The 20,281-nt window shown below is 45.1% G+C and overlaps 2 protein-coding genes and 1 long non-coding RNA gene across 5 annotated transcripts; 1 reads left to right on the top strand and 2 right to left on the bottom strand.

Annotated features, from left to right (window-relative positions):
- Positions 1-316: 316 nt before the first annotated feature.
- Positions 317-9,357, bottom strand: Eif3f (eukaryotic translation initiation factor 3 subunit F). The gene is made up of 8 exons (XM_034512198.1): positions 8,953-9,357; positions 4,002-4,072; positions 3,708-3,787; positions 3,063-3,200; positions 1,633-1,724; positions 1,218-1,354; positions 988-1,101; positions 317-547 (listed from the first exon to the last, which is right to left on the bottom strand). The coding sequence occupies exons 1-8, from the start codon at positions 9,326-9,328 to the stop codon at positions 470-472; spliced, it is 1,086 nt and encodes a 361-aa protein (XP_034368089.1). The 5' UTR covers positions 9,329-9,357; the 3' UTR covers positions 317-469.
- On the top strand, positions 8,519-19,628 carry Nlrp10 (NLR family pyrin domain containing 10). 3 transcript variants are annotated; one of them, XM_076940529.1, is made up of 5 exons: positions 8,519-8,816; positions 10,256-10,367; positions 12,677-12,794; positions 15,947-16,248; positions 17,185-19,628. In XM_076940529.1, the coding sequence occupies exons 4-5, from the start codon at positions 15,972-15,974 to the stop codon at positions 18,924-18,926; spliced, it is 2,019 nt and encodes a 672-aa protein (XP_076796644.1). In that variant the 5' UTR covers positions 8,519-8,816; positions 10,256-10,367; positions 12,677-12,794; positions 15,947-15,971; the 3' UTR covers positions 18,927-19,628. The 3 variants fall into 3 exon arrangements, with proteins under 3 accessions (XP_076796644.1, XP_076796646.1, XP_076796650.1); XM_076940531.1 differs by lacking the exon at positions 12,677-12,794; XM_076940535.1 differs by lacking the exons at positions 10,256-10,367; positions 12,677-12,794.
- Positions 16,175-17,320, bottom strand: LOC143443528 (uncharacterized). Its single transcript, XR_013112609.1, has 3 exons — positions 17,249-17,320; positions 16,487-16,810; positions 16,175-16,259 (listed from the first exon to the last, which is right to left on the bottom strand). It is a non-coding gene; the product is annotated as an uncharacterized LOC143443528 (long non-coding RNA).
- Positions 19,629-20,281: the final 653 nt, after the last annotated feature.

Genomic DNA, 20,281 nt, shown 5'->3' with positions numbered 1-20,281 from the left:
AAAAAAAAACAAAAACAAAAATCCAAACAAACAAACAAACAAACAGACCAACCAACCCAACCCCTAAAACAATCTTGGAGATCCCATTTGCCGTTATCCTAAGAGTTAGAAGAAGAAAAATCTATCACTGTAAAATCTCTGTGCCAAGAAAAAGCTGCCTGGTGTGGGGCTGGGTGATGTTACCACAGCCTAGCTGTGGGTGAGTCATGTCAACACATAACCAGCTTCTCCCTACAGAGCCCACTCCCTGGCTTCTGTACGAGCTCAAGAACAAGCTTCTTTTTCCCAGCCTACAATAAACTCACATCAGATAAAGTTCATTTACAAAAGGGAAGCTATGTTTATTTGAAGTCACAAGCAGCTGACTGAGTCACTGTGACTCAAGACCACAAAGAAACCCTTTGCTTCCACTTTGGTCTCAGTCCTGTGATGAAAACCTCAACCAGCACAAGTGCCTCTTGGGGCTCATTCACAGGTTTACAAGTTTCTCGTTGAGGGCAATCTGTGACTGGGTGAGATTGGCCAGGTAGGTCACCATCAGCAGGTCCTGGAAGACAAAGGATAAAGCAGTGAGAGGTGGAGTGGAATGATGAGGACAGGCCGGCTAGCCAGCTCCACCATGGACATTGGCTGTGAAGAGTCCCGGTGATGGCAGACTGAGTGGGGGTTGAAGGCAGAAGCCAGGAAGGGAATGTGCATCAGTGCTCTCCTCTCTGCTACTTGTAACAGGGGACTGCAGTGTAGCCCTGTGGAGTATAGGGGGTGTGTCCTGTGAACACACGTGGGGAAAAGTAGAAACTGTCTTTGTTACACTGAATTTTAGCAAGTCTAGCTGAGTCTAGTGAACACGTCATGGCAATATGAGTAGTACTTCAGAGAAGCCATTAGGGGAGTAAAGACTCCCTGAACAGACTGTACTGCCTCCAAGCTGGACAGCACAGCAGCAGTTCCTCTACCCAACTCCCAGGGTATAGCCACGGAACTCACATTGATGTTGCTGTTGAGCATGGTCTCAAAGTCATCAGGAACTATCTTGGGTACTTGGTTGACAAGACTCATCAAGAAGCGGCCTACCGTGTTGTCAGCAGACACCTTCCCAGACTGAGCACAAGAACAAAGACTCAATGAGGACTCGATGCCCTGCAAGTACTGTCATGTCACCAGCAGACCTGGCAGGAATGCCCACCCTCCCCTGCTTTTCCCTCCCCATTTCTCACCAGCACATCCTCAGCATACTGCAATACAGTGCTTAGAGCATCCTGGATGCGAGCTGAGGCCCCTCCCACTTGCTGTAAGTCACTTGAGAGTCCAATCACCCGGTTGGGGCTAAAACACGTCTTCATGATGAGGTCAACTGTGGGAGTGTGGGACAGGCAGTAAGAGACAACAGAGAAAAGTTAGTCATAACAAGAGGAAAGAGGTCTCTAACCACCTACTAACTCCCTCCATGCCTTCTGGAAGCAGTCAGCTCCCCCAGATCCCTGCTCTTCCCCTCACCTGCTTGCTGACTACTAGTTCTGACCTCATATGGATGACTATACGGCCCGTGACACTGACAATTTCCCACCCGGAATAAACCTTCAACTTTCAGTCAGCATGAACCTTGGACCTGTAGTGGGGAAGGGAACTCACCTCCAATGCGTTCAGTGTCATAATATGCATACTTCACTGTGAGTGGTGTGAACATCACTCCCATGGTCCTGCCAGGGACACCCATTAAAGTGCTGGGGAGAAGGAGAAAAGGTAAACAGACGGCCCTGGGAAAGCCGTCACAAAGAGTATCTTCCACTTGAGAGGGCCAGGACTGCCCCAGAAATATCTTGTGAGCAAACTTTCCTTTTCCTCTTTGGGCTGGAAAGGTATAGGAAGATTTCATACAAACTTAATGCCAGTGAGGATGACAGGACTCTGGATGTTCCTGACTGGCCAGACACACGCATTTTCAGGGAAATCAGATACACCAGAACATTCTTTTCTGGGCCTCACTTCTCATTATCACTAAAATGCTAAACTGATTCATGCTCCAAACCACTAGATTGGCCACTATAAGTAACTTCACTAAAATCATGCCTATTTCAACTGTGTTTTCATCTGGATTTTGAATAAGATAAATTTGTAGAGACTAGCAAGGAGGTGAAGGTAAGGGCCCAGTGTATATTAACAGGTTCAAGTTATAGTAGTAAGTTCTTCTTTCCTCAGATGCTAAAGCATTCTCCAGCAAGCCCTGACAAATGGTGTTGTAGCTGCAGGCAAGTTGTATGTATCAACACTGCTATGTTATTGTTCAAAAGTATACTATACTTAATTCTAGCTTAAAAGATGTGTTCCAAACAATGCCAACATCCTCTAGTCTATAAATACTGTGCTAAGTCCTAGGAATAATGAATGCACTGGTTACAGTTTGTTGTAACTTGATATAAGCTAGGTGATTCCTCCAGTAGACTGGCCTGCAAGCAGGTCTGTGAGGCATTTTTCTTGACTGATGTGGGTGGTGCCACCCCTGGGTAGGTGGTCCTGATGGAATCTGAGCAAGCCAGAGGAACATGAAGTATGTAGCACTACCATGGTTCTGCTCCAGGTTCCTACCCTGACTTCCCTCAATGATGGACTGGGACCTGTAGGGTGACATAAGCCCTCCCCTTCCCAAGTTGGTGTTGGTTAGTGTTTTATCACAGCAGTAGATAGCAAACCAAGACAAAGAAAAACTAATGATAATTCAAAAAGGCAATAAATACAGGCACAGAAGGACCGTGATAAACACATTATGCCAGGGTTATCTGTTCCAGAAGATAATACAAATAAAACACGGTAGTTTGTTCATATACTAAAGGCACCACCATTTGGAATGGTTATAAGCAACAAATACTCCAGTGTAAGCAGGACGAGTGACTGTAAATTATGGAGTCCAACTTCGCTTCAGAAACTTGAACGACAGCTGTTAAAAGAGGAATAAAGTTTCTGAAGAGAAAATAAGATGCAGGATTAGACCTGAGTGTGGGAGGTGTGGGATGCCATCCAGGCATGACAGGTCACTTTAAATGCCCTTACTGCCCAGGACTCACCTGACATAGGCCTTGATGCTCATGCGCCCATTCTGGAGACCCGTGTCCACTGTGAGGTGAATGGGGTTCGGGGCTTCCCTGCTGTAGTATTCATGGATCAGCACCGAATGCTCTGTGATGTCATGGCCTGTGGCATACCTAGGAACAGCAATTACAGACGCAAGACAGCTGATACCAGTACCAAATACAATAGTGCAGTGGGTGTCGCTGGGGCTCTGACACTCATTTTAGCAGTAACTAAAAATATGAAAAACTCTGCATAACAAAAGCTGTAATTGGCTGGGTGGTGGTGGTGCACGCCTTTAATCTCAGCACTTGGGAGGCAGAGGCAGGCGGATTTCTGAGTTCGAGGCCAGCCTGGTCTACAGAGTGAGTTCCAGGACAGCCAGAGCTACACAGAAAAATCCTGTCTCGAAAAACAAAACAAACAAACAAACAAACAAACAAAAAAAAAACAAAAAAAAAACAAAAGAAAAGAAAATAATATTCTTGACTTTATAGGATCAAATTATCATCAAAATCTTATAGGTTCTCAAGGTCACATGCTTTGTGTGTTCTATGTCTGAAGGGGAGACAAGATCTAGTCTGACGATGAGCCTGGCCCTCAGTGAGACTTTCTATCCACTCCCACCCTCTCCATCTTACCAGCCTAGGATGAGCTCATTTGGGGAGACTTTTTTATGCAACTCATACATATTCTTAGCAAATTCCATGTCAACAGCCACCTAAGGAGGAAGGCAGGAGAGGAGGTTAAGAAGCTAGAAGTCTATGCTCAATAGGAAAAATTACCAACCCTGCCATCTGAGGAGGCCCATAGTGGACAGGGAAAGCAGAGCTTCAGTTGCAGCTCTGGTCACAGACACAACACAGTGGGGCCTTTGGGGAAGTGGTCCAATGGCTACGAACTATATAGGGGCTGCTTAAATCCACACAACTCACTTCATCTTCTGACTCATTGTGTGGCACTGAAAAGCAGTTGGTGACTTCTACCGAGTGCTTGTCAACGGTTCCTGGTAAAGAGAGAAGAGCCAGGTGTTACGTAATCCTGAGACACCCATAGCCCCTGACTACCCCCATTCCCACTCTCCAAGGTCAGGGTCCTTTCTAAGTAACGATGAACAAGAACTCCTGAGCCTCTTGTCTCCACCAGCCTAGTGCTAGGATTAGAGTATGCATCACCACACCTGGTTTATGTGGCACTGGAGACTGAACTCAGGGCTGTAAGCACGATAGGCAAGTGCTCTATTAACTGAGCTGTTTCTCCAGCTCCTACTTTTAGAATGCTTTTGGAGATGGCCCCAGAGCCAGCAAACTCGAAGACCACACATCAGCCCCAAGATCAGCATCAACAGAACTAGTATTTTCCAGAGAACTCAAACTCAGAGACCGAACCCCCCCCCATCTCCCCTTCTTTCTAGCACCAGACAGGATAAGTCTTCCTTTGCAAGGTCTCCTTTGCCTGTTATTTTCCACTACCAGCCCATCCCCACAATATTCTGTACTCTCTAGAGTAGTGGTTTTCAACCTTCCTAATGCTGTGACCTTCATGTTGTGTTGACCCTTATCCATACAATCATTTTCATTGCTAATTCATAACTGTAATTTTGCAGTTAGATTACTGTTATAAATGTAATCTAAATGCATGTGTTTTCTGATGATCTTAGGAGACGCCTGTGAAAAGGTCATTCCACCCCCAAAGGGGTCCTTACCACAGACTTCCTCTCTCACACTCCTAACTCTCACATTAGTTCCTGGCTCTCACTGAGCCATGAGTCCCAACTTCACTCTCTTGATGTCCTGGTACCTTCCCTTAGGTTCTTCATTCCTACCTCTTGTAACACGTTTCTCTGCTAGTGGTGTCTTTTGTTAGCTAGTGCTATGGTTTCATTTTCTGAACTGTGTTTGTGGTAGTTTGAATATGCTTGGCCCAGAGTGGTGCTAAGAGGAGGTGTGGCCTTGTTGGACTAGGTGTGTCACTGTGGGGGTGGGCTTTGACACCCTCCTTCTAGCCACGTGGGAGGGAAGCCGTGTCTTCTCCTGAGTTCCCTTGAACAAGACATAGAACTCTCAGCTCCTTCTCCAGTACCATGCCTGCCTGGATGCTGCCATGTTTCCCACCTTGATGATAAAGGACTGAACCTCAGAAACACTAAGACAGCCCCAATTAATATGTTGTTCTTTACAAGAGTTGCCTTGGTCATGGCGTCTGTTCACAGCAATGGAACCCTAAGACAATGTTCTTAACTCACGAGTATACATTCTCTCATCTGACCACTCACCGACTTCTGACCATTGTGACGGCTTCCCCATTTCAGAGCCTTTTTCCTAGGGCCTCCAGGACACCAGTCTCTCCCTAATTCGTTGGCTCCTCTTACACCTCAGGGTTTCAGCATTGTTAGTATTCCTAGTTTTTGTTCTATGTTCCTTTCCTAGGTCAATCCTGACACAGAAACCTTTCAGTTCATGTTTATGTGCCTAATATCTTTTGCATTATTTATGGCTTCCTCTTGGTACAAAGGCAGAGTTGAATAGCTGTGACACACTGCACACAAAGCTGAAAGTATTTCCTGACTTTTTTTTTTTTTTTTTAACACAGCTACTAATCCCTGTGGTAGGTGAGCTCACCTACCTCTCTAAATCAGTTGTTTCCTATCTTCTGGTGGCTAGGGCACACTTCACATTTGCTTCTTCACACTTATTGTTACATTTTGCCTACACTGATTATGGGTGTGTATGTGTTGTAAGATAGAAGACAATCTGCAGGTTTTCTCCTTCCATCATGTGGGATCTGGGAATTGAACCAAGGGCAGGGTTGTGTACTACCCTGGCAGCCTTGCTTCCTCAACTATCTACTGGACAAACCCACTGGCACACTCAGTGGCACCTCACAAGGAATACCTCCCAAGCCCAAGCCAAACTCTGTCTTTCCTTTCTTCTTCTGCAGGTCTAGAACTCACCCAGCCACCCTCTCATGCTGCACTTCCACCACACCGTGTCCTACCATCTCTAGTTCTTAGCTTTCACCCTCCAACCTCTCTCTGCCTCTGCTTCGCAAGTACTTCTGCTTTACCAGAATGCCCTCAATCTGGTCCAACTCAGGTCCACTCTCTTCACAAAGCACCATACTCTCTCTTTTCTCATGGTCTCAGCTCTGGAATGAGTACTGGTCAAGGGCCTTGTGCAGAGATGAACCTGGTGGAGTCTTCTCAGCTCCCTGTGAGTCCTGCCCCATAGGCAGGTGTCCAAACCAAGGCTTCACCTCCTGCCACCCTCCTGAAAGCCTGGGATGCTGACTTCTTCAGATAGTAGACTTGCCAAGAGCTTTATTTTTAAAAATTTGTTTCATTTTCAAATTAAAAAAAAAGTGTGTATTTTTCAACAGTGATACATTTTGGAACTACTACATAAAGTTAAAGCAAACATGTTTTTCAGTTTTCAGATTCCTGGAATGCTATTTTTTTGAGATTCAGAGATTAAAAAAATTAGCATTACTGGGTATTCTCAGAGTTTTCAAAACTATGATATTTAAAACATACTTCTAGTAATCTTTATACTCTGTAAGTTGAATAGCTAAGGTTTTTATTAAAAAAAAAAAAATAAAGGACACTAGGCTTAGCAGTGCTTACAAAGAACTTTAACCTATGGGCATGTTCATTGAAAAGAGTCTTACAGTAACATGTAAGAATTTAAACTCAGGTCTTGCTCCTTTTGGAACACATGTGCCTACTGTCCATTTAAGGACGTATCTCACATGAACATGTGTTGCACCTCACCACAATCTTGCACATCTTGCTATGACTCCTTCATAACCTTTTAAGAAGTTACACCTATGTTTCCACAGGATACCTGCTAGCAGAACACTTGGCACACGTACAGTAGTTATTTATAGGGACTGTGTTTCCATCTTGAGTTTAAGGTTATAACTAATTTTTGACTAATTTTGACTAATTTTGAATTCTAAGTATCTAAAAACTCTATGGTACATGAAACTTAATCATGATTTTATTTAACCAAACAAAATCTCTCACAAATTAAGAACCAAGGAAAGCGCAAGCTTCTGGCAAGCACACACCGCTTCATTCGTTTGTCTCTCAACAACTGTTCTGTAACAGTGGGAGCACTGAGCAGGATCAGTCTGATAGAGAATCCATGAACTACAGTTACCTTCCTATGATAAATGGGGTAAACATAAACCTCGGGTAGACATTTATTCCTCTAAACAGCTCCAGAGACGGAAAATTAGATAGCATATTCAAAGTATTTGTTAGGTGGCAAGTCACTGATACAAAATTCTTGTTATAGAAGCTCACAGGAAGGCAGTTAGAGAATGCCAACACACCATTAGAGGCAAAAACCAGAGAGAAATGGGGATTATAGTTGTGCACTAAAATACAACGAAGAGCATGAAAGATACGTGGCAAAGAAAATGCAAGTGTGTTTTCATAAAAGACAAGGTAATCAACCCTAAGTTCCCATAAACGCCTACATTGTCATAGACAAAGAAATGTATGGTGGAGTGGTATGGCCTCCTATGTGACAGAGGATAACCAACAGCTGTACCTGAGTGTGCCAGCCATTAACTGCTTGCTGTAATATTTCATTCTCACAAAAACTGTCTGCTGGAGCCGGAGAGATGGCTCAGTGGTCAAAAGCACTGGCTGCTCTTCCAGAGGATCTGGGTTCAATTCCCAACACCCACAAGGTGGCTCATAACTGTCTGCAGCTCCAATTCCAGAGGATCTGGCACCGTTAGACATACATGCAGGTAAAACAGCAATTCATATAAAATAAAAATTAAAAAAAATATTTTTAAAAAAGGGTTTGTTGCCCCTGAAAAACAACAAAAACAACCAAAAACCTTTCTGCTAAAGAAGCCCCTGAAGAAACTAGATCTTTGATTTGCTGGAGACACAAAGCTAGTTAATTGCTGGAGTCTGACTACAAACCCTGTACTCTTTGCAGTACCTGAATTATCTCCTATGGTGCATGGCCTGCTACAAGAGCACCAGTAAGAAATGACTGATGCAACTAGAGTGGACTGCAGTATCTAAAAGCTGTCCCTGAGGTAGAGAGGAAACAAGCCTGACAGGACCAGCAGTCCTCAGAGAATGAAGTGTATTCAACAAGTCTTTAGTATTTTTCAGGTCTTCGAGCTACTTAACATAAATTATCTACTTCCCCAATCTGTAACACAGGCAAAGAAAAGGTTACTCTTCATCTTGGAGGTTAGTGACATGTGTAAAGATGCAATACAACAGTGTGTGTCCAAACGAAAAATTGGAAGAGAGTGATGTGGGGGTGGGGGCAGACCTATGTCTTATTCTGCCAGGAACCAGTATGTAAGAAGGCCTTGGGGCACGTGTCTGTCTGAAAAGTTCAGGAAAGCAAGGTATTATTTATCCAAAATATGTTACGAATAAATCTGTTTTTTTTTTTTTTGTTGAGTTGGAGGAAGCTTTTGACACATCCTCTTCCGTTAACATGGGTGGTGGGTACCTTCTGTGTGTGCTGGGGTGCTGGTAGGTCAGTGGATAATAAGGGGAACGTGGGTACTGTGTTTAAACGGGTCAAGAGCTTTGAACTTGCTGGCATTTGAGCTTTCATTTTTGGCAGCATGCCCTCTTCGTACTTCGCTGTTGGGAACATAAAATTAACATGTAGATCAATGATCAAACTACGCAATAGCTCACACCTACTCCTTGCACATTTCTGCGACTTAACAGCAATTCGGCAGGATTCAAATCACTTGGGAAGGTAAGTCACAGCAAGAAGGTGAAAAAGAGAAATAGGCTAAGAGTTCAAGGGCGATGGAACTAGGAGGAACTAGAGGAATAGGAGGAAGACGGATGGAAACATTAGGAAAGCAAACATTTGTTTCCCCAGAACTCACCCAACAGGGTTCCAATAACTCGGGCAGCTCCCTCGTTGCGGCGTTCGTAGCTGTCCACGATCGAGGCCAAAATGACAGGGTGTAGCCGGACCACGCGGCCGCCGGGGAAAGGCCCCGGGAGGGCGGGCCCGGGCTGCGAAGGCGCCGGCGTCTGCGCAGGGGCTGGCGCGGAGGCTGGGGTCTGGCCCGGAGCTGCCGGCGTAGCTACAGCAGGATCAGACGAGACAGGCGCCGGGGCCGCAGCGGGAGTCGCAGCGGGTGCGGGAGCTGGAGTGGGTGGGGTCGGGGCTGAAGCCGGGGTTGCGGTGCTGGCCGGCGCCGGGGCTGCGGCTGCAGTTGCTGGAGGGACACTAGCCGGTACGGCCGGAGAAGCCATCTTGCCGAGAAAGAGAGAGCCTAGAACAGAAGGGCGTGAGTTGGAAGTATTAGAAACATGATTGGTTAACTTTGTACCACGTGAATCAGATCTTGATGACTATTGGACATGAAATTTCCGGCTAGTTGTGTTAGTGAGCCTTGTGCGCTTTAATTTCTGTCCGATGCGCACTCAGTGTATAGCAGACCAAAGTAGTTCCTAGTAACTTTGGATCTCCTGGAGGTGGGGGTGGGGAGGAAACAACTAGCAATCTACACAGTTGCCACCAGATGGCGGCACAGAGTAGTGTAAAGGTCGCAATCCTTGTTTTAGATTTAAATTGGATATTAAATGTCAAACTGTCTTAAAGGGGCTTCATTGTTACATCCATTTAATTTATTAATCAATAATCAATCAATCAATCAATCAATCAATCAATCAGACTTTGGACTACAAATGGCTTACAACCATTTGTAATGGGATCTGATGCCCTCTTCTGGTGTCTGAAGACAGCAACAGTGTACTCATATACATTAAATAAATAAATAAATCTTAAAAAAAAGACTCCTATGCTATAAAAAATGTGGACAGTGGAGAGATGGGAAGGAGGAAGGGAAGAAAGGAGGGAGGGAGAGAGAGAGAGAGAGGGAGAGAGAGAGAGAGAGAGAGAGAGAGAGAGAGAGAGAGAGAGAGAGAGAGAGAGAGATTGACTCTCTGTTATTGCAGAGACTCTGCGCTGAGGTTCCAGCAAGTAGAAGGGGCTGGTTGGTGGCTCACAGCTACCCACAACTGTAGTTCCAGAGGAACTTATGCCCTCTTCTGGACTCCACAGGCATTACACTCACCTGTACATACATACCCAGTTGCAGATGCATACATACACAATTAAGAAAAAATCTTTAAAAAAGAATTTATGATTATAAAACATGAGTGTTTTATGATCTCCAGGAAGCAAGCTAGAAGTATTGATTCTATTCGGAAATCCAGCAGGCTCAAACATCATGAACCAATCTTTCAGTTTTATTCAGAAGACCAAAGGAAACTCATGATCCTTCTCTGAGTAAGTAGTGTAGGAACTTTCTCTCTCTCTCTCTCTCTCTCTCTCTTTCTTTCTCTCTCTCTATCACAATCTCTCGCACTATCGCTCTCTCTCTCTCTCTCTTTGTTTCTGACAAGATTTCTCTGTGTGTCCCTGGAACTCAGAGATCTGCTTGGCTCTGCCTCCCTAAGTGCTGGGATTAAAGGTGTGTACCACCACTGCCCAACATTCTTTTTCTTTTATTAAAGCTTGTGTGTGTGTGTGTGTATGCTCGTGAGTGTGTGTATGAAGGCCAGACATGAAGGACATTGGGTGTTCTACTCTATCACTCTCTTCCCTATTCCCTTGAGACCGTGTCTCTCACTGAGCCTGGAGCTAGGCTGGTAGTCAGCAAACCACAGTGACCCTTCTGTCTCACCATCTACAATGCTGCTGTTGCAGGCTCAGGAGCTACCACTCCTGTCTTTTTAAGTGGATGCTTGGCATTCTAACTCAGGTCTTCAGAGTTTACATAGCAAGCGCTCTTAACCTGGGGAGCCATCTCCTCAGCTCCTTTAAGACATTTTCTTGTTGGCGTAGAGTCTTTGTACCCAAATGGATATTCCCACCTATTCCTCTCTTTAGTTCTCTTTTGCAAGTCTTTTTCCTTTCCCTCGTCTTCTGTCATATATGTGTGTGTATATGTGTGTATTATGTTATATGTAAAAATAAAATTCTAGGACTCTCAAATGAGGAGAACATGGTCCATATAAACAGTAAGAGGAGACCTCCTTTTAAAATTTATTTATTTATTTATTTATTTATTTACCCTGTTCATTGCCCCCTCCCAGTTGCCCTCCACAATCCTTCCCCCATACCTCCCTATTCCCCTTTGAGTGGGTAGGGGCCCCTCTGGGTATCTCCCCACCCTGGCACTTCAAGTCATTGCAAGGCTAGGCACTTCCTCTCCAAGGCAGCCCAGCTAGAAGAACATATTCCACATATAGGCAACAGTTGTTGGCATAGATCCCACTCCAAATATTCGGGACTCACATGAAGACCAAACTGCACATCTGCTACATATGTGCAGGGAGTTCTAGGTCCAGCCAGTGTATGTTCTTTGGTTGGTGGTTCAGTCTTTGAGAGTCCCAAGGATCCAAGTTAGGTGATTCTGTTGGTCTTCCTGTGGAGTTGCTATCCCTTTAGGAGCCTGAAATCCTTCCTCTTATTCATCTATAAGAGTCTCCAAGCTCCATCTGCTGTTTGGCTGTGGGTGTCTGTATCTGTCTGAGTCAGCTGCTGGGTGGAGCCTCTCAGAGGACAGCCATGATAGATTTCTGTCTGCAAGCATAAAAGAGTATCATTAATAGTGTCAGGGATTGGTGTTTTTCCATGGGATGGGAAGAGGAGACCCTTCTTATTCATGAAAGGGCCAGGCTTTTTCTTTTGTTCAGGCCTCATCTGATGGGGTGAGGGGCACCACACACAGTTGGCTTTTGTCAGCTACTGACTCCAGTGATTGTAGTCTCATCCCAAGGACAGTCTCACAGAAACTCTCAGTGATGTATGGACAAAATTAACCCCATCACATGTCACTTTCTAGTTGTCCTGGGAAGTGTGTATGAGAAGTCATCTGAAAAAAACCAAACCAAACCAAACCAAACCCAACCCAACCCAACCCAACCCAACCCAACCCAACCCAACCCAAACTCAACCTAACCCAACCTAACCCAAACCAGGATTATCTCTACCAGAGAGTCATGTGAAGGTGGGTCTGTAGGCTGTTTACCTAGCCCACCTCAAGGACTGAAATGAAGCCCACCCCCCTGTGTTTTTCTCTCTGTCTCTCTCTCTCTGCCTCTGTCTCTCTCTCCCTCTCTGTCTCCCTCTCCCTCTCCCCCGGCCTCTCTCCAGCTCTCTGCTCTTGCCTCTCCTTTCTGTTTTGTTTTCCTGCTCAGTTCATGTGTTTTATGTCTCCCCATTCTCTTCTCTCACTTTTTTCTATCTGTTTTTTTATCCTTGGTCCCTGTTTTCCCCATTTTCATCTTCTTTCTTTTGGATACTCAGTTTCTCTAGTCATCACCTCTGTCTCTAGCCTGGGCAGGGCTAACATCATCTCATCTCTTGCCTCCGCCCTTCCAATTAAATTCAGTTTCTGTTTCTATAAATACTCAGGTGTTACTAAGAATCGCTAGCACAGTGACTTAGACCTTGAGATCTGGCGTTGGTGCAGTAAGTGGCCCCTGTTCTTTGTCATTGTGTTTAGATAGCCACGCATGCCTCATTCTTTTGTTTTCTCATCTTGGCTTCTTGGTCTTGAACTCTGATACTTTGTTTTTTTTTATTTCTAGCCTGAGCTTGCCTAAGGCTTTGAGCACATCAGGTCTGTTCCTGCCAGTTCCCCTGGACTCTGGAAGTTCTCACACAGCATTGTGACCAAGGGCTTGGGGAAGGAAGAAAGGTGCACAGGTGAGGGCTGGCAATGTTCACATCCCAGCTTCTCCACTTCCTGCTACCATCGCCATCAAGTTGTTTGGAATTCTGTTAGCTATACATCAGACAGAATAGAGCATCTATCAGACATGCCTACACTCATCTTCTGAACGGGAAACCCAAACAATTGCCTCTCCATCAGACTTTCTCATTGAAAAGCTAGTCTTTTGCATTTTCTTAGGATCCTGATCCAGTCCTGGTTCTCAATCCCCACCTTTGGTATTTCTAGCCTGATTCCTCCTTTGCTTTTTGTTGGCATTTAAAAACACCCTACCCTTTCCATGTGAAGTTAAAGATTGCTTGGACCAGTGCTTCCTCATCTCTGCAGATTCCCTTCATTGCCAAGTTTCCTGAAGGACTGACTTGTCCACACACGTTACCTCTACTTCATTGTTGCCTGGGAAGATCTATGACCTATTGTTTTAACATAGTGATGCATGTGTACGTATCAGAAGCTCAACATATTACAAAGTCCATGTCTTCAATTTTCATCTTTCTCACCATCCTTATCCTCTTCCCAAGACAAATACTTTAGATTTTTAAATATCTTTGTACACACACACACACACACACACACACACACACACACACCTGCTTTTTGACTCAAAGCTTTAGGCATCATCCATTGGCTTTTTATCCTAACTATCCCATTATTATCCTTTTTAATTAAAAAAATCTTACTTTATGTGTATGGATGTTTTGGCTGTATCTATACCTTGCTGTATCACGTGCATGCATGCCTGATGCCCTCAGAGGCCAGAAAAATATATTGGATCCTCTGGGACTGGAGTTATAGATAGATGGTTGTGAGCTGCCATGTTGGTGCTAGGATTTGAACCCAGGTCCTCTGGCAGAGCAGCCAGAGAGAGCTCTTAACCACGGAGCCATGTCTGTAGTGCCCCCTCCGCTATCCTTTCACTGTGATTGTATTATAGGTTTTTGTAATTCAGTGGTTACATTACTATTTGTATGCAAATATTCATTCATTCAAGTGCTGCAGTTTACTATGTTTTAAGTCTTACTCTTTTTTTTCTCCTAAAATATTTACTTTTTCATTTCTAGTTTTCCGGTAACTTACTGCACTTTTGGTTGTCTTTCCACAGCTTCTGCAGAAAGAAAAAGGCATCAGTTAAAGTGTCAATCCGTTGTTCTTTTCTTCTTGAGGATCTTTTTGGAGAAACTGCTCCAGATTTAGGAGATTTAGAGACTCTGCTCTCTAGGCCAACTGACCAGCCGCCTGTTAGGGACATTGAGGAATGTGTTTACACTCCTAAAAATTCACTTTTTCTTCCTTTTTTGTCCATGCCAGAGCACATCCTACAATGGCTTTGCCAATTTGAAGAAATGGTGCAGTGTCAGAGGAGACAGTGACAGTGCCTTGCTCCCTTTGTCTCTTGTCAAACTGTCTCAGTCTGGCCTGGCGTCAGGTTGTAAGGAGGGCAGTGCCTTCTCGGAGGGACAGAGATCATCTCTGTGCTGTTCTCTTGGCAAGATAATAGTTCACACCTTTGGTCCCTTCCTTGTTTCTCAAATTTAATGTTTGACAAGTGAGGTTAAGTTGCTCATGCCAACTGACAGATCAATGTGTGCGCTTCTCTGCTTCCCTGATCTCTGAGGTCCTTCCTGGGTTCCATTCTGCCCCAACACTGAGCCTGTAGACAGACAGTAGGTGTCTGAGAATTCACACCTTTATTTTTAATTCTAACCCCACCAGATAATGGTGAACTGGGATAAGAAGACCCAGGCTTGGCCTGCAGAGCTGAACTGCTCCATCTCTCCTGAACAGCAGCTTTTTCGGTCTCTTGCCCCGCGGAGCTGACTCACCCTTCCACTTCCAGGTCTTCAAGCCTGAGCTTGACTGGCCTGGATCTCTGCTGTTGTTTTTCTTGTCCTTCTGGAATTAGCTTCCTCAGAATCAGAGCTTTGCAGGGGATCCCCAGGTTTTTCATCCTTGACACGCTGGGGTAATGTCTCCCTGCTTCTGCAGACCCACCTCTTCATACAGGTCTAAGACCTGTGGCAAGAGTCCCTGTGTCCTACTGTGTTTCTGAGAGGGTTCTTCCTTTCATTGGTATTCAGTTATAATACTGATATTTGAGCATCACCAAGTCTATTACTAAAGACTATTTTGAGCACCTCCAGACATTGTGTTTCTGCAATGGTTTCCTCATGACTTCAGATAATGAACATCTCCACCATTCTAAAGTTTGCCTATTGATCACTGTCATTCTCCTTCCCTTTAGTAAATGCTGAGTTGAAGTATCCTGGTACAAATTAAGCACTAATTGTGTCTGTTCCCTTCTTAGCTGTATTTGAGCTGTCTCCTTACCTAAGCTAGAGACCACCTTTGGACCCCATGAGTGGCTCAGCTCATGATGCTAGTGTGTGAGGCAGTGACTAAAGACCGAGATTTTTTAATCTTCCTGCCTTTGTGGTCTCAGCAGACATGTACAAGTTCTGTGAACATTCACAATCTAAGGAAGACTCACTTTTTGAAGTGTAAAAATGTCAAACTTTTTTTTAATGCTGGTTTGACTTAATGCTTGAGGCTAATTTAAGAGTGCCTATGGACATCTGTGGATATTGCCCAGTTGGTGGAGTGGATACTCAACACACATGAATCCCTAGGTTCAATCCCCTGCCCCTCATAAAGCCAAGCATCGTGGTACATGACAGTCATCACAGAACTCAGGAGGTAAAGGCAGGAGGATCAGGAACTTAAGGTCATCGTCTGCTGTAAAAAAGCTTGAGGCTGGCTTGGAATACACAAGATACACAAGACACACAAGACACACACACACACACACACACACACACACACACACACACACACGAAAAAAGGCAGGCAGGCAGGCAGGCAGGAAGGAAGGAAAGAGGGAAGGAAGGAAGGAAGGTGGAGGGACCTTCTTGCTTGTTACCCACACAGTCACACACGTTATCTGATAGAGCAGGGATGATTGGACAATTTCCCCTGCTGTCTCATCCACTTGCCCTTCTTGGAGCTTTGTACATATCTGGTCTCCCCCAAGGTTTCTGCTCCACAGACTGCCAAGCACCCGGAAGGGAGGGCAGTTGGGGAGTCTCCAGCTGTTTCCCACTCATCATTTCTCATTACTTCTTGTTTCCAGGTGCTTGGGCTGAACGCCAACCACCATGGCCTTGGCACGGGCCAACAGCCCCCAGGAGGCATTGCTTTGGGCCTTGAATGACCTTGAGGAGAACAGTTTCAAGACACTGAAGTTCCACTTACGGGATGTGACCCAGTTTCATCTGGCCCGAGGGGAACTGGAAGGTCTGAGTCAGGTGGACCTGGCATCAAAACTGATTTCAATGTACGGAGTACAGGAAGCTGTGAGAGTGGTGGGCAGGAGCTTGCAGGCCATGAACTTGATGGAGCTTGTAGACTACCTCAACCAGGTCTGTCTGAATGGTGAGTGTAGCCTGAGAGAGGAAAGTGACAGTGGCACCAAAGACACCCCCCAGGTACCCCACAGACTCAAATAGTCTGGGATTTATGTCTTTCCTTACACTGCACTCTCCTTGGAGATCCCCAGAGCCCCAGAGTCTAAGGTAGTCTCCAGATAAGGGGTCTGAAGAGTTTGGGTACAGAACCTGAGCTGAAAGTAGGGGTTTATGATATCTTTTGAGCAAAGCACCCCATCTCCTACCAGAAGTTGCTGTGCTGGAGAAGGGGTGGGGATGCAGAAAGGGCATGTGGATGGGCACAGTGTTGGCCAAGTGATTTCCACTAAGTAGACAGAAAAGCATCAGGGTGCACTGGTCACACCTCCCCAGCTTCATGACCGGTGGCTACGCTGCTTTGCATGGAGAAGCCAGCTGGCTAATGAGAATCTAGACAGCAACGGAGACTAAATAGCCGCCTGCTCCTTATTCTGGGGTGCAGGCCATGGCGCTCCTTGGACATCCGTGATCTTTCTCAGTTTTCTTTCATCCCGGAGACCTCCTGTGCTGTAGAAATGGGAGTGAACAAGCTGGGATGGTGGAGGAGAAGAGAGGGAAACAAAAAGTGAGAAAGTGAGGCTCTGGAAGTTAGGGCTCCTGTTCATCTGCTGCGTAGTCTTTAGCTCTGACCCCTCCCCCTTTTTGCCAGAACATTCTCATGAGCATATGTAGATACAAATACACTCATATACAAAACATGTCTACACACACGCGCGCACACACACACACACACACACACGTACACACAGTAGTTTTACTTCATGAAGCCACAACTACAATCTTCAAAGCAATGTAAGTTAGAGAGGGTAGATGAGACTAAAGGGCAATCTCAGGGTTTGAAGGGTTGATTTTTACCTTTTATTGTTCGAATTCAACACCTAAAACCCCCATTTGTGTTACTCAGACTACAGAGAAATCTACCGGGAACACGTGTACTGCTTGGAGGAGAGGCAAGATTGGGGTGTTACCAGTAGTCACAATAAGCTGCTCCTGGTGGCCACATCCAGTTCAGGGAGTTGCAGATCACCTTCCTGCTCTGACCTGGAACTGGAGTTGGATCCTGTCCTTGTGGAGACTTTATTTGCTCCGGAGGCAGAGTCCTACTCAACCCCGCCCATAGTGGTGATGCAAGGATCTGCAGGCACTGGAAAGACCACCCTGGTCAAAAAACTGGTGCAGGACTGGGCCAAAGGGAAGCTGTACCCAGGCCAGTTTGATTATGTTTTCTACGTGAGCTGTAGAGAAGTGGTCCTGCTACCCAAGTGTGACCTGCCCAACCTCATCTGCTGGTGTTGTGGAGATGATCAGGCCCCAGTCACAGAGATTCTGAGGCAGCCTAAGCGGCTCCTGTTCATCCTGGATGGCTATGATGAGTTACAGAAGTCCAGTCGTGCCGAGCGTGTACTACACATTCTGATGAGGAGACGGGAGGTACCATGCTCCCTTCTCATCACCACGCGGCCTCCTGCTTTGCAGAGTCTGGAGCCCATGCTGGGTGAACGGCGACATGTCCATGTCTTAGGCTTCTCTGAGGAGGAGAGGAAGACATATTTCAGCTCCTATTTTACAGATAAGGAGCAATTGAGAAAAGCCCTTGAGATTGTGCAGAACAATGCTGTTCTCTATAAAGCGTGCCAGGTTCCAGGTATTTGCTGGGTGGTCTGCTCCTGGCTGAAGAGGAAGATGGCAAAAGGCCAGGAAGTCTCTGAGACACCTAGCAACAGTACAGATATCTTCACTGCTTATGTGTCCACCTTTCTGCCCACCGATGGCAATGGGGACAGCTCTGAGCTTACCAGGCACCAGGTACTGAAGAGTCTGTGCTCCTTGGCAGCTGAGGGGATGCGACACCAGAGGATGCTATTTGAAGAAGACGTCCTCAGAAAGCATGGCTTAGATGGCCCCAGCCTTACTGCTTTCTTGAACTGTGTCGACTACCGAGATGGGCTTGGCATCAAGAAACTCTACAGCTTTCGCCACCTCAGCTTCCAGGAATTTTTCTATGCCATGTCCTTTCTTGTGAAGGAGGACCAGAGTCAGGTGGGAGAGGCCACACATAAAGAAGTGGCAAAGCTGGTGAATCCGGAGAACTATGAAGAGGTGACTCTCAGTTTGCAGTTCTTATTTGACATGTTGAAAACAGACAACACCTTGAGTTTGGGGCTGAAGTTCTGCTTCAAAATTGCTCCTTCGGTAAGCCAGGATCTGAAGCACTTTAAAGAACAAATAGAAGCCATAAAGTACAACAGGTCATGGGATCTGGAATTCTCTCTCTATAATTCTTCTAAAATAAAGAAGCTCACACAAGGTATCCAGATGAGCGATGTCATTTTCAATGTGCAACAGTTGAATGAAAAGAAATCTGACAAGAGGAAGCCAATTTCAGTGATAAGCAGCTTTGGTAAGGGGAAGGTACAAAGTCCTTTCTTGGAAGCTGGTAAAAGCATAAGGAAACAAAAGAAGGCTTCTAATGGGAAAAGCAGAGAGATAGAGGAATCAGCCCGGGAGGTTAGAAACAGTAGGCTGGCAAGCAGAGCAAAGGGTCATATGGAGATGAACAATAAGGAGGATGGTGGGGGACAGGAGGATGAGGAAGGACAGACAGTTAAAAAGGATGGAGAGATGATAGATAAGAAGAATGGGTAGAAGGGAGAGGGAAGGACACAGGGACAAATAGAAGATAGAATTACATAATCAAGACCAAGAGACTTAGCATAGCATGCTTGCAATGAATGACTCAATGGAAGCAACCAGCCCTTACCACAGATATCTCAAGTTTGATTAGTTAGCATCCCTCCCCTAGTAGCTGTTCAGTATCTCCTGTGGTGTGAAGTCACTTTGTGTAGCCTCTTCTAGGCCAACATCCAATGACTAAGACTTTCTGACATTAGATTTTTTTAAAATAAAATAAACTGTTTAAAATAAGAAAGTGAGACTCACTCTCTGTAAAATACAGGCACATATGGAACACATCTGTGCCGACATGTAAAGGAAACATGCTTTGGTATAATGGAAAGTCCTGTTACCTCTGTTTGTGTTCAAGTGTTGCTTAAATAAAGAATAGCTTCTCATTCTTTCTAGAAACTTCTACACTTTTCATTGTTAAAAGTGGATCATGGGTGGTCACAGCCCTAAGCACTGGTCTGGGAAGTTCTTCTTTGCTTTGACCTGACTTAATTATGTACTAATATTGATCATTTCAGTACTGTTAGCCCCAGCTATGCCATCAACTGACTTTTCTTCGTGAAAAGATGATGCAGTTTCAAGAATGGGCGCATCCTTTTCTAGTCTGGGTCTCTTTATAATAGAAAGAAAAGGATTCTTGTTATAGGCATAATGAATTGATTGAACTTATTGCATAGTGGAGGAACTTGAGGCATAATCAAGAGCCTTGTCTATTTCTTAGATTCCTCAGAAAGTTCTTGACCCTCATATTACAGCTAACCATGTGGAGACCTGTAGAGACTGCTAACATGGGACTTAATCCCACTCAGTGGCTACTGTCAGCTCTAGTGCAGCTGAAAACCCCACAGAAAAGCTACAGACAGGACTCTTGCTTTTCTCATTTTTTCCCTGTGAGTTTATCCCACATATAGCAATTCTGGTTATCTGCTGGACATGCCCAGATGTCTGGGTGCCTTAAACAGTGAGCTTAGGACATGGCAGCCCTGGTAACTAGTTTCCACATGGTAAATGTGGTGGCTTGACACGGTAAGTTGAGCCCACAGATTGTGTGTATTTAGAGGATATGTTTAAGAAGCAGTTTGTGTGTTCACAAGCTTATTTAGAGAGCAGTTGACAACTGGACAGCTGGGTGCTGCTTATTGAACTTGGCTGTGTTGTCTCCACAAACAAGTGATGCTCTCAGAAGACCAACTCCTGAGTGCCATGGATCGTTAGAGAATAATAAAACAGGTGTACAGCCATATCGCTTCATATTCTTAGTGCCAAGGAAGCCTGTTTTTTTTATTAGATATTTTATTTACACTTCAGATGGCATC

This window comes from Arvicanthis niloticus, chromosome 1 (genome assembly GCF_011762505.2).
Source record: "Arvicanthis niloticus isolate mArvNil1 chromosome 1, mArvNil1.pat.X, whole genome shotgun sequence".
Taxonomy (NCBI): domain Eukaryota; kingdom Metazoa; phylum Chordata; class Mammalia; order Rodentia; family Muridae; genus Arvicanthis; species Arvicanthis niloticus.
This window is presented reverse-complemented; position numbering and strand designations above follow the sequence as displayed.